The sequence below is a fragment of the Chenopodium quinoa genome, unplaced genomic scaffold, assembly GCF_001683475.1.
Source record: "Chenopodium quinoa cultivar QQ74 unplaced genomic scaffold, ASM168347v1, whole genome shotgun sequence".
Taxonomy (NCBI): domain Eukaryota; kingdom Viridiplantae; phylum Streptophyta; class Magnoliopsida; order Caryophyllales; family Amaranthaceae; genus Chenopodium; species Chenopodium quinoa.
In genome coordinates, this window is record NW_018744790.1 from 70,322 (window position 1) to 95,604 (window position 25,283).

Here is a 25,283-nt window from a genome sequence, read left to right on the forward strand (position 1 = left end):
AAGTTCGTATTTTGCAAATTGCAGCCATTTAATTTTATTTTTTTTTTTTGCAAATTACGTTATTTTTTTTTGCTAATTCCGAGCTCAATTCGGGCCCCTAAGAGCTAAAATGACCCCTAAAACCTTAATGAAGAATTTTCAACATATAATCCGATGAAAAAATTGAATCGGGCTGCAATTTACAATTTATACGAACTTTTAGGCTGCAATTTGCAAAAAAAAATTTAAATGCACTAGTAGAAAATTGCTCATTTGCGTCGCCTTATTTGCGTCACTCATAGAAACAAATGACGCAAATAAGATATTTTGACAACCTTATAAGTAATTTGCGTCGGGCATTTGTTATAAAGCGACGCAAATGTCAAACATATTTCAACTTATTTATATTTACGTCGCTTTTATAAGTAGGAGCGACGCATATAACAATGTTATTTGCGTCACTCGTTTATTGACAAGTGACGCAAATAACCTTTGTGAGTCAATTGCGTCATTTCTTTCTTTACTGAGTGACGCAAATGACCATTACGACTTATATTAATTCTCGCTGCCTTCTGCTGTTCGAACTTCAATACTCCAAACCCTAGAAAATTCAACCCCAAAATTCCCAGAAATTCAACATCAAAACCCCAAAAAGTTGATCGGTAAAACCCCTGAATTCCCCATTGCTGCTTTGCTGCTGTTCAACCCCCTAAACGTCAGCGAATTAAGAGTAATACCTCGAGAAATTCGTCTTCATAACCTACCAATTTGACCACTAATCAAAAATCCCAGGAAATGTGAGGCAAAACCCCTTATATTCGAGCAAATCCGAGCAAAAATCCCCTACTTTCTTGCAAAAAATCTACCCAAAATCCCCACGAAATTCAATTGCAAAAAATCGAGCAAATTACCTTAATTATAATTTGAGCAATATAACAATTGAAAGTTAGGGTTTGTACTCAATAATATGGAATTTTGGCTCTATTGTTGCTGAAGTTGCATATGCAAAATCGATTTCAAGCAAGGTAAAACCTCTTCATCTCTTTTCTTTTTTATCATGCACTTCAATCTACATAGATATTTGGATTCAATTTTAAATTAACTTAGTTTAATCCTATTTTGTTGTTGTTTTTTGCACGAATTCTAGTTTTACAAGCATGCTTATAAATAACAGCTTTTTGGGGTTCATATTCGAATTTAGGGTTCATATTCGAATTTAGGGTTCATCAAATATAGGATTTATACTCGATTCTAAGGAATTTTGGTTTTGTTTTGGTGAATTTATGTAGTTGATTTCACTATTTTGGTTCTGTTTTGGTGAATTTATGTAGTTGATTTGGTGAATTTTGATTTTACTATTTTATTGATTTTTCTCCAATCTGACTGTATTTTCTTTTATGTTTTGCTGCTCATTTTACAGTTTTTTAAATCTGACTGTTTTTTTTATTATTTTTTTTTAATTTTTATGTTTTGCTGCTCATTCTGGTTGATTTTTCCCCTGCTACTACTAAGAGAAGCTCTTTCCCATTTTTTTTTTAGCTAAAAAATGTTCCATGATATACTTGGCCGTGAAAAGATAAACTATGACATAGTGTTTGTATTGAAATAATTTTACCAGGCCGTTGTGTTAAAAATAAACGACCACTCCTAGCCTTGCCTTACACCCCTCAAGAATATGAGCATCTGAGTTTGCTTTAACACACCCAAGGCACGGTTTCTTCCAGCTTGTAGCAGCATCATTTTGTCTCAGAACAGAGGGGGGCAGCAGAACCTTTTTAGCATAGCCATTGTAATCATGAACTATCCTTGCAAACCCCGCAGCCAGCAGCACACTATTCGGATTCTCACCTTGAAACATGATTAAATTCCTCCCTCTCCAAGCAGCCCACATCAGTGCGGCCATAGAACAAACTACTTCTGCATCATATTTCTTACAAAGCCATAACCATAGCTCTGCAAAATTATCATTTGGCGCATCTTCCAGGTTGGTTTTGTACTCACTGTAATGCCAAATTTCCTTTGCAACAACACACTCAAATAGAGTGTGATAAATTGTTTCATTCACACCACATAATTGGTAAGTAGCGTTAGTTGTAATGTGACGATACCTTAGTCGATCTTTCACTGCCATATTCCCCTTCACGGCACTCCAAAGAAAATGCCTTAATTTTGGTGGCCCTCTTGGTTTTTGTATTAAGAAAATCCTGATCGAATCGTATAAATGCCATTCTTGGTTTTTGTATTAAGAGGTTTTGCAAATAATTGGCATCAATCCTTTATTCCTCTGCTAGTATACTTAATTAGAGGAACAACTATTAGTATTTTCTTGGAAAGGTAATGTAGTTGTTTAAATAATTGTAGAATATTATTTTGTTGCTTTGATCCTTCATTCTCAACTCTGATTGTTTATTGATTAATTGTATTTGATATCAGGAACTGGTGACTTTATTTAAACTGTTTGCAAGAGAAAAAGGAAGTGGACTTCCATTATGGACTTGTTCGATCGTGTTAGGGAAAATGAAGATTTTGTCCCTAAATTGAATTACGCTGGCTTCAAATTCCATATTATTTATTGGATTATTTTGTTATAGTTCTTAGGCTTGAAATGAACGCATTTGATTTACCAACATTTGGGTTGGTTTGGTGCTTGTGTTATACTTATTAATTAATGATGAAGAGGTCAATATTGTTTTGTTGTAAACTTAGCGCATGTTGGACTCTTGTTTTGGATTATAGGATTGAAATGAAATTTGGTTAATTGGTGTTGGGATGATGAGTATAATGTCTATGATATTGAGATGTAAATTAGTGGACAGGTTGTTAATATAATGCCGTCATTCCCAATTTTATGGGTAGGCCAAATTACAAAGGAGACTCTGCCGAAATTTACATTTGCATTATTCAATAATATTGCATTTTAATTTCAATTATATTAGCGTTAGCATATTACTTTATACCACTAGTGAGGAAAACAGGTACTACAAACATATACAAGGCAATTATTATAATTAAAAAAAAATCACCTCATTTACGTCACTCATTAAACAAACAAGTGACGCAAATATAGCAATTTTGTATTGTCTAGTCAGTCATTTGCGTCACTCCTATATAAACAAGTGATGCAAATAACAAACAAGAAGCTTATCAGAAGAGTCATTTGCGTCGCTCCTTTATAAAGGAGTGACGCAAATAACAAAAAAGAATTTTATCAGAAGAGTCATTTGCGTCGCTATTTTATAAAGGAGTGACGCAAATAAGAGTCATTTGCGTCGCTCCTTTATAAAGGAGCGACGCAAATAACAAAAAAGAAGTTTATCAGAAGAGTCATTTGCGTCGCTCCTTTATAAAAGAGCGACGCAAATGACTTTTAAATCATTTGCGTCGCGAGCAGTTGCGTCGCTCATAGAAGCGACATGAGCGACGCAAATACACTATAAATGAGCGACGCAAATGAGCCTTTTTCTACTAGTGATGGCTGCAATTTGCAAAATACGGACTTTAAATGGCTGCAATTTGCAAATTTTCCTTAATAATTTGATTTATAAACCGTGCATCGCACGGGCACTATGCTAGTATGTGTAATAATTCATCACCTAAATAGCACAATTACAATCTCCCTTAGTCAACAAATATTCCCTTGCTTAAAAACCCATTAAGGAAAGAATCCTCAACCTTTGGATCGGAAATACTGAATATTCACTAACTAATAGATTGTGTTCAGCAAGCAAAGTCTTGACTCTTGAGTAATAAGATTAAGGCCTTGTTCTTTTCACCTTAAAAAATAATATTAAGTAAAAAATAATTTCAGTTCAGTAAAAATAAGTTCAATTCAGTAAAATTAAGTTAAGTTCAGTAAAAATAATTTCAGTTCAGTAAAAATAAGTTTAGTTCAGTAAAATTAAGTTCATTCAGTAAAAATAAGTTCAGTTTAGTAAAATTAAGTTCAGTTCAGTAAATATAATTTCAGTTCAGTAAAAATAAGTTCAGTTCAGTAAAATTAAGTCCAGTTTAGTAAAATTAAGTTAAGTTCAGTAAATTTAATTTCAGTTCAGTAAAAATAAGTTCAGTTCAGTAAAATTCAGTTTTCTTAAAGAAGAATTACAATAGAAAATCAGTAAAAATAATTTCAGTTCAGCAAAAATAAGATGAAGAGAACGAGGCCTAATTGTAATAAAAAACCCTATTCCAACTAAAATGTTCTTCAAGTCTTAAACCTTCCCTTGATTCAAAACAATTCGAATCACTTCTTTCTCAAACAATGCTAAGAAGCCTGAAAGAGTGAAACATTTCAAGCACTTGGGATAACTATTACTTCACACATTTTTGGACACTCAATACTATTAATTTTCATATACAACCCCTCGCCCTCAATTTTTACAATTTTCTTTATCATATTACGAAGTATAATTTATACCCATCTAAATTCTTCAATATTTTCTTAAATTGCGCATCTCGATCAATGTTAGAGACTACATTGTTGCCTCGCTATCAACCAATTGATGCTGGGTAGGGTAGGTCGCCAATTTTATATACTTCATATTAATCATTTTCTTTGCCCTTCTTCAGTATGACAACAATTATATTCACATGTGAATTTTTAAGAAATTTCATCAATTCCTAACCTTTGTGTATAATAATTAAAGATATTCCCAAAACATATTATCTATTTTATTAATAGTACGGAGTATTTGTTATGATTCAATTAAGCTATTCACATGTGAATTTTTAAGAAATTTCATCAATTCCTAACCTTTGTGTATAATAATTAAAGATATTCCCAAAACATATTATCTATTTTATTAATAGTACGGAGTATTTGTTATGATTCAATTAAGCTCAAGCCATTTTTTTTTTTGGGTAAAATACACTTTAATAATCCCAATTATGGGCGATTTACCTACAATAATCTCAACTAACGTTTATTTTCTAATAATCTCAACTATGCCTTGAGTTTTCCTCCAGCAGTCCCAACCAATAAACACAAAGTCAACGACCTATTATAACATGTACCATGACACGTGTCAACACGTGATTGGTCAATTTTTTTAAAAAAAATAATAAAAACCCAAAATGCCAGCCACTCTCTCCCCCACCCCCAAACGGCAAACCTCGCCGGAACCCTAACCATAACCCTCGATCTCGCCGAAAATCGGCCGGCCAACCAGCGAAAATAGTCGGTCGGCCTCTACCACCCACCCCAACCCCTGAAACCGCTCAACCAACCCTCCCCAATCCCCAAAACGAGAGCCCAACCCTCGAATTTGACCACCTTAAAGGTCGTCACAGGCGTGGATTGTGTCTGGAGGTTGAAGATGAGGTCGACGTTGAGAATTCGGTTGGTGTTCGTGGATGTTCATGGGTGTTCGTGGAATCGTGGGTGTTCGTCAGCGGAGGAGAGAGAAAGAGGCACGAGAAGGAGAGAGAAGGGAGTTTCGTAGGTGTTCTTCAGGTGGGGCTGCGCTGCTGCGGCCGGTCGGATGGGGTAGGCGATGGTGGAGGCGGCGGAGCTGCGATGTTGGGTGAAAAAAAGGGTTTGAGCCAGCCGCTATGGCCTGGGTTTCATGGTGAATGTAAGGTGGCTGAAGGGAGGAGGGGGTGGCTGGGATGACTTTTGTTTTTTTTTTTATATTAAGCCAATCATGTTATGACATGTGGCGTTTTTTTGTTAAAAAAAAAAGTTTACCCTTTTAGCAGGTAACCGATTTTTGGGACTGTTGGAGGAAAACTCACCTAATAGTTAGAATTATTAGAAAATAAACGTTGGGATTATTGTAGGTAAATCGCCCATAGTTGGGATTGTTAAAGTGTATTTTTTTTTATATTGGGCAAGATAAATAATCATTAGAAAACCTCCGCTCAATCACTTACAAGGGAACTTCCTAATGAATCTAAATAAAAAAAATTAGTACACACACTAGATTTATTACAAACATCAATATATATATATATATATATATATATATATATATATATATATATCCATATTATCAAATACTAAATGGCTTACATTAGGTATCTAATCAATTGTGCAATTTGTTTCTTGGTAGATGTGCTGGAAACTCCATGAATTTGAGCCAAGAGAACGAGAGCAAGTGTTTTTGATAATAAGCTCGATTTGCCAAGTAATTATCCAAAGACTTTTTATTGAGTTGATGATTAAAATGTTATCACGTCCAATTTAAATGTTCTAAATGCGTGTCACGTAAAAAAGCTAGGTGCTAATTCAAAGCATCGTATAACTTCCATAGTATTTGGGTATGAAAAATAATTGAAGGTGAAATAATACTTTACGTCTTGTTGGAAGTAGAGGGTACTTAAAATTAATGGGGAGTGATAGTTACTCATATTACAAAGGGAAAGTTGTGGTCCTTTGTATACTAAGCAAAACATTTACGGAATTAAAAAGTTTCATTAGCTTATGTTTGCCCAAATATGGTGTTTATGGTTTTACCAAGGACAAAAGTTAACATGGCTTGTAGGTTCGACTTTAATTACGTGTTTTAATCGCTTTGCTTACTCACAAACTCCACTTGTGAGTTGTGACCTTGACAATTATAGCTACTTCTTCACTACTTTGCTATAGGGTTATTAGATTTTGATCTAAGTTGGATCTCACCTCATGCATGTACGAGCCATTGCTATAAGATATATGAGCATTATTTACAAAGAATGTTAATTGTGACACTTTGTTCTCATTTGTTTTGATTAATATTTAGCTAACAAACCATCCTATATAATTTTTCTAAAGGCTTGTTCACTTCAGCTTAATTTCAGTTCAGTTCAGCTCAGTTCAGCTCTTACTTTCATTCTCTCATAAAATATCCATTTCATCTCTATTCATTTCACTTTAATTTAACTCCTACTTTTCTTCTCTCATAAAATATTCATTTCAGCTCTATTCAGTTTAGTTCACTTCGTAAATGTGAACATGCCCTAAAACTCTATTCGATGTACGACTACTAATTATTGACACCTATTGATAATCCCGTTCTTTTGAGTTTCTAGGCAAAGCAGAGTAGGACACAACAGAGCACAGCAGAGCAGGGATAGAGTTCCACACATTGCGGAGCAGGGTAGGACAGAGCAGATTTCAGCAAAGCAGAGTAGAACAGTACAGAGTAGGACAAAGCAGAGCAGCTCTAAAGAACAGGGTCACTGTGGTAGTCAAATAGGGGCTTTATTTTAAAACGATGGGATTGGAGTACTGGATTTAAAGAAACAAGTGGAGTGTTACTCTACTACGGAGTAAGTATTTATTACCCCCCTAGTAAATGAGTGTAGACCAAGGAAAAACAGTTGCGTCAAAGTAAGAATAAAAATAAATTAGGGTTGAAAAAATGGGAAGAGGCTATAATAAAGGCAAGTGATAATACGAAAAAACCCAAGAGATATTTATTTAAAGAGATGCACCCAACAACCTTTACTAATACAAGTGAGTGTAACCTTGTATGGCATTGTTAGCCTTATGGAAAGGCAACAGCACATTAACTCTCAATATTACCAAATTAAACAAGACACAAAACTTTGATAAAAGCTAAAACTATCAAATGAAGGGGAAACAAACCCACTATTTATGGTAACATTTGGTGGTTGGGAAATAAAGGAAAGATGATATAAATCTGTAAACATAAGGTAACCATGGTTAAGCACTTAAACTACCTCACTATCAAAAATAACAAAAACTAACCACCCACCAAAACCAAACCAATAATGGTGTTCTATTGTACTCCATATTATTTTAGGGTCAGTGTATAAGTTTGATTTACGTAGTATAAAAAGTTGTAAATTAGGGGGTAGTTCAGTAGTGTCATTTCCGCTAATAATTTAGTTTGTCATTTCATCTTGTGAATGGGGTATTTTGTCATTTTATCTATTTGAAAAAAAAGGTGGCTGATTTACAAATTTTGTAAATAATTAAGTAAATCAACCTTATAAACTTGATTTTCTCCAATATTCTTTACTTTTATGGATCTTTATTCTTTACCATAATCGATCCTAACTTATTTAAAAATATCTCAGGTTGGTATTTTGATATTCTCATTTTAGCTTTGGGAAAATAACAATTGTTATTAAAAAAAAAATACTACCTCCGTTAAATTTTATGTGCAACTTTACAATATTTTAATTTATATCTCATAAATAATACCCCTAAGTAGCACATAACAATTAACGGATGGAGGTAAGTAAATTGTCTCACAACAAATCTCTATGCTCTTAATGTCATGTTATTCAATTGAGTTTAATTTTAGTTTAATTTGATTTGAATTTAATTTGTTTAGGGTAGGTTATAATTAGATGATGAACAATGAAAGAAATTAAATACAGCTTGAGTTGAGTCTATTAATTGGTTGAATTGAATATAATAAGGTATTAGGGGTCTATTCTCTTCAGCTAAATTTCAGTTCAGCTTCAATCATTTCAGTTCAGCTCCTAATTTCCTTCTTTCATAAAAAATTCATTTCAGCTATATTCAGTTCAGTTTAGTTTAGTTCCAATCAGTTCATCTCAGCTCGATTCAGTAAATTAGAACATACCATGATTTAATAATCAAAATTGTCTATTGAGTATTGATAGATTTATATGTCAAAGTGAAATACTTATTTTGAAATAAAGAATGTACAATATAATTCATTGAAACTATAGGAACCGCATAAGAAATAACCAAAACCATATTAAATTCTAATTGTGTAAGAAGTATAGAAATCATATCAGAAATACCACACTCCTGTCGTTTCACAATGATCTTCTCGTTTTAACTGTACATGTTTGTCAATGCTTTACATTGACCATGAATATCTTTAATTGCATATTAGTAAGATGTACTATGTCTTCTACCCATTTACTATTCACAAGGCCAAAGATTTATAATCTTGACCATGTCTAATTATGTATTTATAGGAAATAACAATATCAAGTTGGGGATCTTATTAGATTCGTATATTGTTATGAATTTTTTTAACATATCAACTTTTATACTCGCTCCGTTTCATATTGACCGCAACACTTCTATATTTAGAAAGGACCACCATTATTTTATAAGTTCTCTCTCCCACTAACCCTATTTTAACAAATGTTTTAATAATGCACAATCAAAAAAATTAATTGTCAAAATAGTGTGTTAAAAACCGCATAAAATGCAAGCACGTAGGTAACATTTAGGGAAACAAAGGAAGTATAATAATTGTATATAAATAAATTATTTATTGAAACAAAATAAACAAGACCCAACTTTATATTTTATACATTAAGAATAATTTAGAAGATTCTCGCATCTTATGAATAATTTCGAAATTCCAAATGAGAATATCAAGTACAACATACAAAGTAAGGTCCCGTTCACTTCACCTTATTTTTGCTGAATTGAAATAATTTTTACTGAACTGAAGTTATTTTTGCTGAAGTTAAATTATTTTTATTGAACTGAAATTAATTTTACTGAACTGAAATTATTATTATTATTATTTTTTACTAATTTTCTATTATATTTCATCTTTAAGTTTACGGATTTATTAAACTGAAATTATTTTTACTAAATAGAATTTAATTTTACTAAACTAATTAAGGTAAAGTGAACAGGATCTAATAATTTAAAATTACATTTAAATTTAAATAAGATTATGAAAAATGAAAAAGAAAAACACAAAGAATAAAAAAGGACAGAGTAAAATTTTTTTTTTTAAAAAAAATGATACTCTTGAAAAGCGAAAACAGCCCTAAAAGTTAGGACTATCCCTATTAATTTTGCCCTTAATAAAAACATACTCTTTGAAAGGATTAGTATTAAAGTAAACTAAGGGTGCGTTTGGTTCGCTGGTTTCAGGAAAGGGAATGGGAATCATTCCCTTTCAACCTGTTTGTTTGCCACTTTTTCCCTCAATCATTCCCCCATTTCATTTTTCAAAATACCCCAAAACCCCTCTTCCCCATTCCCCACCCCCCCCACTTTCCCATTCCATTCCCCACCCACCCTAACCCTAACCCTAACACTAACACCCATATACGTCGGTGGTGGTCGGACGGCGACTGTCGGCGAGCACCGGGGAGTGGTCGGGGAGGCTCGGCGAGCACCGGGGAGTGGTCGGCGATGTGGTGCTGTGGTGGAGGAGGGAGATCGAGCGTTGGGGAGGGGGGCTGGAGCATCGGGGAGGGAGTTCGAGGTGGTGCTGTGGTCGGTGGTGGTCAGCGACCGTCGGCGAGGGGGGCTGGAGGGTCGGCGAGGGGTCAGCGACCGTCGGCGAGGGGGGCGCGACTGTCGGCGAGGGAGTTCGAGCATCGGGGAGGGGGGCTGGAGCATCGGGGAGGGAGTTCGACGGTCGGCGATGGGGGCTGGATGGTCGGCGATGCTCGGGGATGGGTCGGCGACGGTCGGCGGAGGTCTGTGAGGGTTCGGCGGCGGTCGGAGCTGCGCTGTGGTGGTGGTGCTGTGGTGGAGGGAATGATTCCCTGGTTTTTGTAACAAACAACCTTCCAAATTTTTCACTTTGCCATTCCATTCCATTTCATTCCCTTTGTTCATTCCATTCCGATTCCCTTCTGTCAACCAAACGGCCCCTAAAAGTAGTCCTCTTTATAACGTAATTAATTAATGAAATAGAGAGTGTGGATTTGTAGTGAGGAATGGGCAGATTACCCCCAAATCCCCAACCAATCAAGTGCCGGCATCTATCACTTCTTACCGCCTGTTCCCGGTCAACCCTTTTTTTCTCACCGGCTATCACCCGTTTCCATCTCTCTCTCTCTTTACTCTTGACCATTGTTACTCTTTATTCCCTCCGTTTTTTGACGACCTCACAACTCTCTTTTTTCCTCCATTCTTCTTCTTTCTCTCTCCTCCATTTTCCCCTATTTCTCTCTCTAAAAATTAATTGTAAATTTAGATTAAAAAAATCACTCCATTTTTCTCGTTTTCTCCTTCTTATCAACTCATCACTACTTGGTAACTGAAGAACAGATGAGAGATCTTTGGTGGTGAATACAGCTGAACTACTGATTTGTTGATTGGTATAAAAAATGAGTTCATCGGAGGTGGCGTCGATGAAAGCGACGAAAGAAGCGACGAACAAAGCAGGAAAACACCAACAAGCACACGCCGGCGTCGGCGGAGGTACCGGAAAAGGTAATTCCGGCGAGTTTTCCGGCGGATATAATGTATTGTAATAAGGGTTTATGATCTGGTGTATTAGGGTGTATGATAAGTACAGTACAATTTTTAATTTTAATTTAAATTAATTAAAATGAATTGTTTAATAAATGATAGAAATTTGGGGTGCAGTGGATCCGGAAACAGCGCTGTATAAGGAGTTGTGGCATGCTTGTGCTGGTCCTTTGGTGACAGTGCCTCGTCCAAATGAGCTTGTTTATTACTTTCCTCAAGGACATATTGAGCAGGTTGGATTTTTCTTAATTATCTGCTTTTTTTTTTTTTAATAATTAAAATATCCGGGATAAATTATTTTAATATTTTTTTTACCAATTTATTTGGAATTTATGAAATTATAATTGATGTTCTTGGTTAGAACGGATCTGGGTTTAGATTGTTTCTGTTTTTGGAATAATTTTCTTGGTCAATTTGGGTTGCTACAGTAGTTTACTCAGTCAATTTTTGTAAAAAATTAATGTTTTTGGGGTTTGATTAGGTGGAGGCTTCTACTAATCAAGCTGCTGATAAGCAAATGCCTAATTATAGTCTACCATGGAAGATCTTGTGTCGCGTAATCGATGTGCAATTGAAGGTTAGATTTAGTGTGTTGTTTTGAGTGATTTTGATTGTATTTTTAGTAATATAGATGATGGTTAATGAATGTTATTACAATTAATTATATAGGCTGAACCGGAGACAGATGAAGTATACGCCCAAGTGATGTTACTTCCTGTAGTAAGTGAGCTACTTTTATGGAAAGTTTGGTTTAGACTTTTGTAGAAATTGGGTGTTTATTATATTAAGTTTTGTTATTGTTGTTGTTGATTGTAGCCTGAAGAGAGTGTTAAAGAGAAGGGAACTTCACCTGATCCACAACCGCACTTTCATGTTCACTCGTTTTGTAAGACATTGACTGCGTCTGATACGAGTACTCATGGTGGGTTCTCGGTGCTTAGGCGACATGCTGATGAATGCCTTCCACCCTTGGTGAGTGTTGATAGCTTTGTCTTTTTTGCCATGGATGGTGATTGCCTTTTGTTTTTTGAGATTTTATATTGATTTTTGAGATTTTGTATTGTAGGATATGTCTCGACAACCACCTACACAAGAGTTGGTAGCCAAGGATCTACATGGACATGAATGGCGTTTCAGGCATATTTTCCGAGGTAGAATTTCTCTGTAGTGGCTACTCTTCTTTGCAGTATACTGTCCTGTGTGGTGTGCTTTAGCAGATTATTGATGTTTGTAGCTCTTCCAATTTAGTAATATGTTAATTTCACTTTTAGCAGTGTAGCTCTCCGCACTGATGCTGTGAAAATTTCAGTTTAGTTTCATTTCTGTTTTCCTCTTACCTTTTGGTGTCTCATTGTAGACATAGTTAGATAAGCTAGAACTGTCGTCGCCATACATGTATGTGCTCTTGAAAATTGCTGGTACAAGTAATCTAAAAAAAGTTTGTCTTGGGGATACTTTGATCATTGGATCACTTCTTCAACCATCATTTACAAGAATCACCTGTCATTATATTACACATGTGATTCTCTGGGGATGTTGTATAATTAGATGGTTTTTGTCCTTCGTCACACATTTGAACAATTCTCGTGGACTTGTGATGTGTTTGGCTCATTTTGTAAGAGGTCCATAAGTCCATTGTTAAATTTCTTGATTTTTTGATTGCCAGGTCAACCCAGGAGGCATCTGCTACAAAGTGGCTGGAGTGTGTTTGTTAGCTCAAAAAGACTTGTGGCTGGTGACGCATTTATTTTTCTCAGGTTTGTTGTCTTCTCCAATTTTGATTATTTTTTAATATGCTACACTTTGAGACTAAGCTCATGTTAAGCTCATAAGCTGTAAATATATATATTTTTTTATTTTATTTCCTAGAGGTGAGAATGGTGAACTCCGTGTTGGAGTGAGGCGTGCAATGAGGCAGCAGGGTGTTGTGCCATCATCTGTCATATCAAGTCACAGTATGCATCTTGGAGTTCTAGCAACAGCATTGCATGCAATCAGCTCTGGGACCATGTTTACCGTTTACTACAAGCCTAGGTATGTTTAAATTGTCATATGATTGTGCCCAATTGTATGCCATCAACATGTCGACTAAGTGGTGTTTTTGCTTCATACTGTTGTTACCCTTTCTTAGTCTGCTTGAACTTGCATAAGACAATTGGTTGCAGCTGGAATAATAAGTCAGGGGTGCCTTGCTTACCTCTGGAATAAAATTTTCTTGCAGGACAAGTCCTGCTCAATTTATTGTTCCATGTGATCAATACATGGAGTCTTTGAAGAATCAGTACTCCATAGGGATGAGATTTAAGATGAGATTTGAAGGGGAAGAGTCTCCAGAGCAAAGGTACATCTTTTAGTTATTGGCAAAAGATGTAATCCTTCTCCTGTATGAGCAGATATTGGAACTGTTATTATATGACTTTTACAGGAAATGTATATGTTTTGATCTTTGCCTCAGATGTCAGTTTGTGTGATATGCTGAAAGTGTCAGTTGATTTTTGTTCTTTTTTGAATTTGCAGGTTTACAGGAACTATTGTTGGCATGGAAGACGCCAATCCCCACAGATGGCAAGACTCTAAGTGGAGGTGTTTGAAGGTATGCCATTACTTTTACTCTGGTGCTTAATGTCATTATTGTAGACCTATTGGGAACTACTGAAGCAATGCTACTTTTTACAGGTTCGCTGGGATGAAACTTCCACTATACCTCGTCCAGATAGGGTCTCTCCCTGGCAAACTGAACCTGCTCTTACTCCTCCAACAATAAATCCCCTTCCAGTGAGTAGAGCAAAACGACCTCGTGTAAATGTGGTTACTCAATCTTCAGAGTCCTCTGTTCATACAAGAGAAGGTAATTGTTGCTTTGGACTTTCTGCATTGCATATAGGTATTAGGAGGCAATTTCACTTCCAAATCCCTATCATTATTGGCTGATTGATTTGTTGTGACCAGGTTTGTCTAAAGTGGCAGCAGACACTTCACCTGTTGGTGGGTATTCAAGGGTCTTGCAAGGTCATGAATATCCGACCTTGAGACCTAACCTTGTGGACAGCAATGATTCTGAAAATGCAGAGAAACCTAATGTGTGGCCCAATTCTATCGATGATGAAAAAGCTGACAATGTCAAAGCTTCACGGAAATATGCATATGAAAATTGGATATCATCCATGAGGCCTGAACCAGCATATGCTGATCTATTGTCAACATTTGGTGTCCATAATGAAACAGCTTCTGGATTTCACTCGCCTTATCAAACTGCAGCTACGTCACCTATGAAAAAGACTATATTAGATCAAGATGGCAGATTTAGCATGCTCGGAAATTCCTGGTCCATGATGCCTGGTAGTCTTTCGTTAAATATGTCAGAATCAAATATGAAAGTTCATTCACCAAGTAGCAATGTCTCATATCAGGCCCAAGGAAATGTGAGGTATGGAGGCTTAAGTGACATGGCCATGCTTCGTGGTCATAGAATTGATAATCACGATGGAAACTGGCTAATGCCTCCCCCAGGCCAATCATATTTTGATAATCATGCTCCAACCAGAGAGACTGCAATGCAGCCCTCACGGAATGACCACGAGCCTATCAAGCAGAAGGATGGGAACTATAAATTATTTGGCATCCCCCTCATTAGCAGCTCTACAACGCAGGACTTTTCTGCCTCGAGCAAAAGACATCTTGACGAGCCTTCAACTCCTCTGACTCCCACGTTGCATCCTCTGTACAATTGTGAATCTGATCGAAGTTCAGAACAGTCCAAGGGTTCCAAGCAGATGGACAACTTGCCTGCATGCAGCGAGCAGGAAAAGAGAATGCCAAGCTCTCAATCACTTTCCCGAGATGCACAAGTGAAAGGACAAGGGCATTCCTCCAGGAGCTGTACTAAGGTACTTTAGGATCTACCTCATTTTTCAATATCTTTTTACCCCTGGTCATTATAGTTCTAAGTGTGTCAAAGAGACCATGACTAACTTTTCTTGAATTCAGGTACAAAAGCAGGGGATTGCCCTTGGCAGGTCTGTTGATCTCTCAAAGTTTAACAACTATGATCAGCTGGTTGAAGAATTGGATTGCTTGTTTGATTTCAACAGGGAGCTCAAGAACCCTGAGAAGAATTGGCTAATTGTCTACACTGATGAGGAGGGTGATATGATGCTGGTTGGGGATGATCCATGGCAGTATGTGTTGCTTCTCTATTCAAATAGCTTTATAAACTTGTCAATTTTGGTTCCGAAGTTTAATTTATTTGCAAATTGATTCAGGGAATTCTGTGGCATGGTGCGGAAAATTCTCATCTACACAAAAGAGGAAGTACAGAAGATGACGCCGAGGCAAAATTCCAAAATTGATGAGAATATGCCAGCTGCTGGCGGTTCAGATTTAAAAGAAGCAAAGCAATCACTACCTTCATCAGCATCTAATGCTGAAAGCCATTAGTAGATGACCTTTATGATTTTAGCCTTTCTAGGTGTGTAATTAGGTATTGTCCAATATTTTGATCACTCTTTACTATGATTTGAGTTTTTACTAGCTGCCTGACTGTTTTTTACTATTGTTTTTTTGGCAGATTCTTGGAGCTGGCATCGATATAGGAGTATGTGCGTTACCTGTAGTCTTGTTGGGACAGGTCTAGGTGTGGCATTGAGGCCATCTTCAGGATGGAAGATTGAGTATAGTCCGTCTATATTACTCCCAATTTTGGACGTATTCTGTAGTCTTTTGGTGTTCCATATACATAATATATATGTATACCTTAATTGCAAAGAGGCATTATTAGCCTTGCAGCCTCGAATCAATCTTGTAAATAGCCGTTTTTATCCCTGACCAGCCTTTTAATGTAAGTAAGTGCTTGCGTATCTAATGATTTTAGCTGTTCTATTATATCTTCTCATCCTTGAAGCTTCAATTCTGCCGATATATCTCACTTCCTGGGTTGTCATGTTGAATCGGACATGAACTCTGTTTCCAGGTTCAGTCCAATGTAAGATAGCAGCAGATGATTCTGAATTTCTGATGGCAGCTGCATGTAGATGTTGTAGTGAAATGCTTGGCAGGAGTATACTGTATAAGTAGGATCGGTGTTTGCAGCTCACCTGAAATCAATTTGTAGGACAAAAATGCTCGGCATTGGCCAATGTATTATGCTAATAATTCTCTCTTTGCCCTGTCAAAAATTCCAGCACTAAGGAACTGGAAGAGCATTTAATGTGAAAAAAAGGTCAATGGATTTTTATGTATATTTTGTTATTTAAGTTCATGAGAAATAGATGCAGATTCACCTGGGTTTCTTCTATTAGGTTGTTTACAGATATTGTAATTTGGTTAATTGTTTTTGGTATGGTGTAGGATGCGTCTTTGCACCCTACGAATGGGGATAAATAGGCCGATGGGTGCATGCTCATAGTGTACTTGTGCATCTCGCTTGTATTACTCTGGCTTGTGGCTCCTTTTGATTTTGAAGCAGCCATCGTGAACAAATTGAAACCTCTCTTCTCGTAGAGGCTCTTAAGCATTCACATTAAATTGTAACCCTAGGAACTTGCTTTTGGCGTTTCTAAGGCTGTTCTCCTTTGAGTCTCTTTGACCCTAGTTTCTCTAATTAGGAGTTTTCTCGTTTAGCTATAAAAAGCTAATATTGAATGGTAATTTCGGGTGTCTTTTTTTTATAGTACTTGAGGTTTTCTAATTGGACATGTAATTTAATAATTAAATAGTATAGAAACTGCGTGTACACTGTAACTCCGCAAGTATCTAGTGTGTTATAACGTGGTAAGAAAAAGGAAAAACATTAGGAGATCTTCACGAGGGGGATTTCTAATGCATAAGTGTGTTATACGTTATCAATGTAGTACTACGAGCTTGTTGTGATTGACTGAACTCAGCTAAACTGAATTGAGCAGAGCAAAACTGAACTGAAATGAATATTTTATAAGAGAAGGAAATTAGGAACTGAACAGAACTGAAATGAATATTTTATAAGAGAAGGAAATTAAGAACTGAACTGAATTTCAACGTATGAGAATAGGCCCTACGTATCTTCTACACAGTGAGTAGAATTTTACAATAGAGCTGAGTAGAATTTTACAATAGAGCGTCCAATGATAATAGATTCGCAAAGTTTGAAAGTTACATACAAAGATATGATTTTGATTGTTAATTTTTTTTTTCTAAGTAAAAAATTGATCTTATGAAAATATATGTAACGTGACTAATCCAATAACATATCACACAATAACATTGTTTTAAAAATCTTGATAAAAGAATCAAGTCAAAATCGAGATGTGACTAGACGACTAGTGAAGATAATGATATCCAAGTGTAACTAAAAAAAATAGAGGGAGTATGAAAAGTTTTAGAGCAAATACAAGTTTAAATCTGACAATCAATAGAATTTTAGTTCAATTTCAGTACAAACTTTTTAGAATTCAACCTGGTCCATATATATAGTCCCACTGTGTCGGACTGGACCTTGTACAACGTTTTATTGTCTACTAATCTTTTTGTTTTATCTACTGGCTTTTTCATCATTTGTAAACAAACAAAAAAATAAAAAATAAAAAAACCATGAACATCTTTAGTTTTGTAAAAATGAAAATTGATTTTTTTTTTTGTTATAAAGTTAATATTTATAAAATAATCACTATGAATCTGATAAGATTTCATATGATGATGTATTGCGGAGTATGTAATGATTTACTATCAAAGTTTTCATTAAGGAATGCTCCGTTTGATGTAGTATTGAGATAAGAATGTATTGTGATATGATATTATGAGAAAAATATCATATAAGATATTATTGTGAAAAGATATACTTGTATGTTATATATTATGATAGATTTAGAAAGTTAATAATTAAGAATATTAGGGTTAAATTAAGAATTAGCCCGTCTTGTGTGCGGCCGGCAACACCGTGTGGCCACTTAAAGTAACCCCTATAACATTGATTAAGTAACCCCTATAATACCGACCGAGTAACTCCTATAACATTGACCGAGTAACTCTATAACAATGACGAAGTAACCCCTTTAATACTGACCAAGTAACCCCCATTACACTAGTGAAGTAGCCCTTATAGTGGCTGGCCACATGGTGTGGTCCGCCACATATAAGAGTTTGTGCCGTCTTGTGCTGCCGGCCACACCGTGTGATCACTTAAATAACCCCTATAAGATTGACTAAGTAACCCCTGTAATATCAATCAAGTAACCCCTATAACATTAACCGAGTAACTCTATAACAATGATGAAGTAACCCCTTTAATTTAACATTGATCAAGTAACCCTTATTACGCTAGCAAAGTATCCCCTATACTGGCTAGCCACATATAAGACTTTGTGTGGGCAAGTCTCGTATGTGGCCAGCCACACGATGTGGCCCCATTGTTTTATAAGAGTAATCTTCATTTATATATATAATTAACCTCATTTTTTTCATAAGGGTAACCATGTCGTCTATAAAAGTAACCCAAATTCATTATATGAGTCAAAACAAGTAATTAAGAAATAAAAAGTAACTCATTTTTTTCTTTTAAGTAATTTACCTACGTTAAGGTACCCCATTTGCTCATCATCGTAACTCCCCATTACTTAATTAATTGTCTTACATGTGATTATGTGAATTGGCCACGCAATGTGGCTAGCCACATATAAGACTTTGTGCATGTCATGTGATGGAATATGATAGAAGGGAAAGTACAATGGAAATAATATAGAGAGAACTTTTCTCTAATAATTTAACATGGTATCAAGAGCCTGGAGAATCTTGGGATGGAAAACACGAGAATTTCTATAAAAGGAGAGATTGAAAACAAAAATAACCTTAATCACGAGAGTTTGTCAGAGAGAAGAGGATGAAAAACACGAGAGTTCGTGTGAGAGAATGAGAAAAACTTTAAACACAAGAGATTGTGTGGAGGAGAAGAAAAAATATAACGAGTTTGAAAAGAAAGACGTTCTCGTTATATTAATATATTTGATAAGCTCGGAAAGAATAACGTTCCCATCAAGGAAAAAAAAAAAAACTTAAACACGATAGTTCGTGTTAGAGGAGTGATCAATTGTACGCATTATTCATTGATTGCGTATATGAGTGTGTGATTGTGAAGATTTTTTTTAAATTTATTTTATACGTTATTTTCATAATTAACGTATAATAGTGTGAGAATTACTGTGAGGGTTCACAATTTAATTTTTTGTTCTTTTACGAGGAATTGATTTTTTTTTTTGTGACCATCTTTATCACAGTGAAATTTGATGATTTTATGATCATATTTATTTTTGTGATTATTTGAAAGCGGATGATTAAATAGTTAAGATAATAAGGAATATTAGGGTTATATATTCATATTGTCTATATATATATATATATATATATATATATATATATATATATATATATATATATATATATATATTGTAATGTGGCTGAATATTATGAATGGAAAAATACAATGGAAAAATAAGAGAACTATTTTCCCCAATATTTAACAAGTAGTACTCAGTATGTGGAGAAACAAAGAAAATACATTTTATGAATGATAATTAGCCTTTCACAAAGTACCGTGTGGCCAGTCACTATAGCGGTTACTTCGCTAGTATAATGGGGGTTACTTAGTCAGTGTTAAAGGGGTTACTTCGTCATTGTTATAGAGTTATTCGGTCAATGTTATAGGGGTTACTTGATCGGTATTATAGGAGTTACTTAATCAATGTTATAGGGGTTATTTTAAGTGGTCTCATGGTGTGGCCGGTCGCACACAAGACAGGTTGTTATCCTTTTATTCACTACACTAGAGGCGTTTTATTTTTTTTTTTCAAGTAAAAAGAGGCGACTTTTTAAATGTATGGAAAATCTCATCTAAAAGAGTTCGAGAAAAATCTATACCAAATATACGAGTAAATATTAAATTCTCATCTTTGGTCAGGTATATCCAAACAATTGGAAATTTATGAAAAGTTTACTTCTATTAAAATTGTAAAAACTACAGATAAGCTAATCCAGAAAATCAAAAGCACCTAAAATGAAAATGAAGGTAGATCAAACTAAGAATAGCACAAAAGCCTTCAAGCTGACCACCATTACAACTTCAAATATCTCTTAAACTAAAAATAGTTCTTAAAGGGGGTAAAAACAAACATGTTTTGAAAACAACAAACTTCCTTAATCATCTTCTTTGGATCCAAATCTTGAAACAACAGTCACCATTTGATTCACACGTTGCCGTTTCCCACTACTGTCGAGCCATGGAAGGTGGTTAAATCCAAGAGCATAGCTTTGATTTGGTCAGGGTGCAGATCCTGCCCATCCTTGCATTGCTGAAAAGGACAACAATGAAAGCCATCAGTGAGATATGCATCTCTGAAAGCGCAACAGATAAACGATCTCTGAAAGCGCAACAGATAAACGACGTATGCTACTACAACAATTATTGCTGACATGTTATCAATATCATCTTGTCGAATGACAATCTGATGCATGACTCAATTCATTACAGGTACTTATTACTGACATGGCATTGGCTTCTCTGTTTTTTGGTTGGGAAAGGGGGGTTTAGTTTAAACCAGTACACAATTCATGAGTCACAGATGCAAATGAATACAAGATAGAGAAAAGGGAAAGTTACCTCAGCGCGGAAAATGTCCATAGCAAAGCCATTGAAGCAGCTGATCACTGCTTGCTGGATGTCTAAACCAAGACCATCTAAGGTCTTCATGGTAGAGAGCAAGAGACCTGGTCTGCGGCCGCAGAACATGTGTATGTTGACAGCTCTTCCTTCCCTTAGCCTCACCTCAATCTACAAAATTAGAAAATTCAGAAGGTTGTACATAGATTTTCTGTTCCTCTCCTAGCATGAAACATGATGTATGCTAGTACAGAGAATTTCTTCTATTGTGAATTCAGAACATGAATTTGTAAATTAAAATTGTTGTTGTCATAGTTGGAGATTAGAATGAAGCATGATCTTTAAATTTGGCCTCTGCACGCCGCAAAAACAGTACAGCAGACAAATTTTTGTGACAACTAAATGGCATTAAGATTACACTAAGTAGCTAGATAAAGGTTGGAAAACTTCTGAAACAAATTTTTAGGCTAATTCACAAAACAAACTATGATAATACAAGTTACTAAATTTAGGGAATACTTTCCATGTATTGTTAGTGAAGAAAACAAGTACAGTAATTAAGGTTAATGAAGGAAAGTCATGAAAAAAAGACCAAAAACTCACCCTTGCAGGCTGACCATTGGGGCTTGGCAACGAGCTAGGACAGAGTTCTTCCTTGATTCGAGATGGCAAGTTAGGCAGTGTCGGTGTTAAAGGATGGAAATTTGTTGGCAGCGGCAATGAAGAGGGTGTCAATTCCAGTTCATTGTGGAGATCATTGATCTTTTGCAGCAGCTCCTTCAAATACTCAATAGCATCCCCAAGTATTGAAGCCCTATCCATCTGTAAATGAATTCAATACATCATTTGTTGGTAAGTTTTTATTCTTCTTTTGGTCAGTTCAAAAGTATAACAGCAAAATTTTGTTAACATCAGCAAGCAATATAGAAATCTGACTACATCTTCTCTTAACTTCAGCACTTATTCTAGTATTCTACTCCAAATTAAGCAAGAATCTTACATGTAGGGTACCAATTATAGTACTTTTTGCTCAAAACAGGCATGCATTTACATTGAGTTACATAAATGTCACAGCAGAAAATGTCTTTCTATCACTAAGAGTCTAAGAAGTACAACTCTCACACACACACACACCACCAACCCCTGGTTCCATATTCCAAAAACACTTCCTACTAGGACAAAAAGCCAAATGTGCCCGCCTTTTTATATGCTGAATAAGAAATACCGGTTATGATGTATGAAACTTTTGGAATCCATGATAAAATCACGAGTCAATAGGTGTTAAAAAATACTAGTATATTCATTGATGCTTAATAGCTTCATTTTTAGCTTCCTATGCTCTTTGAGACTACATAAATTATTTTCCATAAAATCATATTGCTCAATACCAGAAATTCAATTTATCACTACTGTCCTCCTCACTCTAACAAAGATTATTTTACTAAAAGTAATAGTTACTCTTATAAGACAAGTACTGCTTAGTTTTCTTAAAGTACACCAGTACAGAAATGAATGAATGCAATCCCCATAACCTTGGTAAGCATTTATTACTCAAATTGTTTGAAATTTGAAACAATATTTATATGGGATGTTTGCAAATTATTTAATCTTTTTTATTCAAGGCTAACGGTTTATGTGAATAAAATGTGTACGTATCCCCATTAACAGTCTATTGTGAGCTAGACAACCTAATAATTAAAAGTTTGTTAAAGTGGCAATAAATTTTTACAAATAAACAATGCTCGATCTTACGTTACCAAGGCAAGCAAGATTAATGAACCAAAAAACGCGTAAATGCAAGCAACACCTAAGCTTAAACTCGAAGAAAACAACTAAGCAAGTACTACATGATTATTAACCAAATGGGTTTGTTATGATATAATCTAGTTCTAGTAAATTGAAGATCTACATAAGTAATTTTATCTTAATTTAGGAAATGAAATTACATACATACAAGATTGAAGAAGAGAAGTTGTAGATGTCTCTTCTAATGTAACTTAACTTTTAGGACAGTGGTCCACTTGTATAGACAATAAATAACAAGTCCACCAGATTCATGTGAGTTGATTTAATGCTTAACTTTCATATAGTATGCATTTACACCACCAAAGAGTAACGTTACATTGCAACCAATGATGTGATGTACCAAGAATATCAAACTTTTAAACTCTCAATTTCAACAACTAGAAAATAGATTGGATAAATTGAAATGTCCAAGCATCAATGATAGTACTACTACTACTAGTCTACTGCCTAAACTCACGAGATATCATAATAGCACAAATCAACTTTGAATAATTCTAACATGTAACAATTGAATTCAAAAAAATCAACTAAATCACGAGTAATCGATAAAAAAGAACAAATTAAAGAAATTCTTCACCTTACTGATCTTGGGGACGACAGATCTTAGCATGTATAGCCTATCATTGAGCTTCTTACGACGCCGCCTTTCGGCCATTAGGTTCTTAGCCGGTAGGCCCTTCTTTTTACCTTTGGAATCGCCCCCTGTTAATGTGCTAGTATTATTGGAATTAGTACCACCATTTTTACCCCCATCATCTCCACCAATCTTAAAATTGTTATTCTCGGTAAAATCATCAGAATCATAATTAAAAGCTGAGCCATCTAAACTAACACTATCTAAAACACCCAAATTCCCAAATTTCCTCTTCTTATCATTATTATTATCACCCCCAGAATTTTCCCCAGAATTCAACCCAGAATTTCCACCCAAATTACCAGAATCATCATTATTATTACTATTATTATTAGCAAACCCACTTTTTCTAAGGGCTGCTCTTTTCTGAAAAAGAGTAGGTTGTGCACCAACAGGTGCAGAATTATCTAGAGGTTTTAACAACTTTGATGCTCTATTCATAAACATTGTATTCCCTAACCCTTCGTCAAACCCTCGAAATCGAGAACCTGAACCGGAACCTGAACCTGAACCAACTCCAAATCCATCATTTTCTCCCAATTGAAAACTTGTAAAATGAGGATTAGACCCCAAATTTGGACTATCCATTTCATTTTGAGTACTAAATTCACTAAACCCAGTTAAAATCCCACCACCAACAACACCTCTGTTCATCAAATCAGGAATTTGGTGATTATGATGATGATGCTGTTGTTGGGTGTCCTGAAAAAACCCATTACTTCCAAGATCAAACCCTTGAGTTAAAGGGTTGTTAAAAATGGTGGGTTTTGAAGAAAACAAGTAAGAATTTGAGTTAAAAACAGAGGGTGAAGGTGAACAAGATGAAGATGAATCAATATGATTTAACAGCAAATTTTCAGAACCCTCATTTGGAGTTGAAAAAGTAATAGAATTTGGATTAGTGATAGTGTTATACCACTCATTCTCAACTTCAAGCATTGATTTGAAAGTTGCTAATGAAGCAACATCAACCCCATCAACAAGTTCTTCTCTGTTGTCGCCTCGGCCGCCGCCATTGTTACCCCCAACTGCAACAGCAACAGCAACAGCAGCAGCAGCATCAGCACAAGGATTTCTGTTCCATGTAACTGATGGATTTTCCTCATTTCTTTCATTCAACCAGCCAACAGAATTTGTTCTTGACAACATTTTTTTTTAATTTTTGAGAAATAAAAAGAAAGGATTTTAATTTTTTTTTTTGAGAGAGATTGGAAGAGAATTGAGAGCGACAGGGCAGTTAAATAGAGCAGCAGCTAAGTAGAATGATGGTGTTGTTGCTGCTGCTTCGAACGTTACAGTAGTTTGTTGCATATAAGTGCTGATTTTGAGTGGCTTTTTTTGCCTTTTTTATTCGGGTATTTTATGGACTATAAAAACTGTAATCATTGATTGGTTTTGCCTTTTATGGTTATCAATTACGAGTATTTCATTTTTACCAAGGCATTGTAGTAACACGCGGTTTGTTATCTTCACATGAATTTATCTTATCTAAACTTATATAAAATCGTAATTTATTTAAATTTAATAGAATTAAGGGTCTATTTTAATTTACTGAATTGAGCTGAGTTGAATTGAATTGATCAACTGATTGGAATTGAACTGAATTATTTATGAGAGAAGAAAATTAAGAACTGAACATGCCCTAATTTGTATATAGATGATCCTAATCTTAGTGACTTTATTTAATTTTGCTAAACTTAAATTAATAATCTTTTTGGTATGTTACATTATTGATTCATAATATAAATGCCCATCAACTTTAATTTAAAGCTAAATTGTTCATGAAAGGAAAGAAATTAATATCTCGTGACTCTGTGGTTTTGTTAACAAATTATGATTTTTTTTTCATGAATGAAAATAAGAAGAATGTTATTACTCTGTAATAAACGTGACTTAGGCTGTATTTTATTCATCACGCTATTCAACATGATTTGCTTGAGTCGTTAAGCTTATCTTAGGGTCTGTTCACTTCAACTTAATTTCAATTCAGTTCAATTCAGCTCCAATCAGTTTATTTCAGCTCCTAATTTCCATCTCTCATAAATATTTATTTTAGCTCAGTTTAGTTCAGCTCCAATTAGTTCATT

The 25,283-nt window shown here is 35.1% G+C and overlaps 2 protein-coding genes and 1 long non-coding RNA gene across 7 annotated transcripts; 2 read left to right on the forward strand and 1 right to left on the reverse strand.

Annotated features, from left to right (window-relative positions):
• The first annotated feature begins 260 nt into the window (after nt 1-260).
• Nucleotides 261-2,906, forward strand: LOC110703891. The gene is made up of 2 exons (XR_002507789.1): nt 261-1,004; nt 2,413-2,906. It is a non-coding gene; the product is annotated as an uncharacterized LOC110703891 (long non-coding RNA).
• A 7,849-nt stretch (nt 2,907-10,755) lies between these two features.
• On the forward strand, nt 10,756-16,427 carry LOC110703892 (auxin response factor 2B-like). 5 transcript variants are annotated; one of them, XR_002507791.1, is made up of 16 exons: nt 10,756-11,095; nt 11,237-11,367; nt 11,616-11,711; nt 11,804-11,854; nt 11,951-12,106; nt 12,201-12,285; nt 12,801-12,891; nt 13,004-13,168; nt 13,356-13,475; nt 13,652-13,727; nt 13,811-13,982; nt 14,084-15,021; nt 15,122-15,312; nt 15,397-15,614; nt 15,702-15,975; nt 16,104-16,427. XR_002507791.1 is itself a non-coding variant. In XM_021881672.1 (15 exons), exons 1-14 carry the CDS (start codon nt 10,990-10,992, stop codon nt 15,569-15,571), a joined length of 2,553 nt encoding a protein of 850 aa, XP_021737364.1. In that variant the 5' UTR covers nt 10,756-10,989; the 3' UTR covers nt 15,572-15,614; nt 15,702-16,427. The 5 variants fall into 5 exon arrangements, 3 of the variants coding, with proteins under 3 accessions (XP_021737364.1, XP_021737365.1, XP_021737366.1); XR_002507790.1 differs by having other exon boundaries at nt 15,702-15,971; XM_021881672.1 differs by having other exon boundaries at nt 15,702-16,427.
• Nucleotides 16,428-19,937: 3,510 nt separating this feature from the next.
• Nucleotides 19,938-24,464, reverse strand: LOC110703894 (transcription factor ICE1-like). Its single transcript, XM_021881675.1, has 4 exons — nt 23,140-24,464; nt 21,360-21,578; nt 20,757-20,927; nt 19,938-20,448 (listed from the first exon to the last, which is right to left on the reverse strand). The coding sequence occupies exons 1-4, from the start codon at nt 24,343-24,345 to the stop codon at nt 20,344-20,346; spliced, it is 1,701 nt and encodes a 566-aa protein (XP_021737367.1). The 5' UTR covers nt 24,346-24,464; the 3' UTR covers nt 19,938-20,343.
• Nucleotides 24,465-25,283: the final 819 nt, after the last annotated feature.

Excerpts from the sequence above, each read along its gene's own strand:
- LOC110703894 (XM_021881675.1), bottom strand. The coding sequence starts at position 24,345 with ATGTTGTCAAGAACAAATTCTGTTGGCTGGTTGAATGAAAGAAATGAG. Across the intron at positions 21,579-23,139 it reads TCGTCCCCAAGATCAGTAAG|ATGGATAGGGCTTCAATACT; the intron begins GTGAAGAATTTC and ends ATTCATTTACAG. Across the intron at positions 20,928-21,359 it reads CCAATGGTCAGCCTGCAAGG|ATTGAGGTGAGGCTAAGGGA; the intron begins GTGAGTTTTTGG and ends CTAATTTTGTAG.
- LOC110703892 (XM_021881672.1), top strand. The coding sequence starts at position 10,990 with ATGAGTTCATCGGAGGTGGCGTCGATGAAAGCGACGAAAGAAGCGACG. Across the intron at positions 11,855-11,950 it reads AAGTGATGTTACTTCCTGTA|CCTGAAGAGAGTGTTAAAGA; the intron begins GTAAGTGAGCTA and ends TGTTGATTGTAG. Across the intron at positions 13,169-13,355 it reads ACCGTTTACTACAAGCCTAG|GACAAGTCCTGCTCAATTTA; the intron begins GTATGTTTAAAT and ends ATTTTCTTGCAG.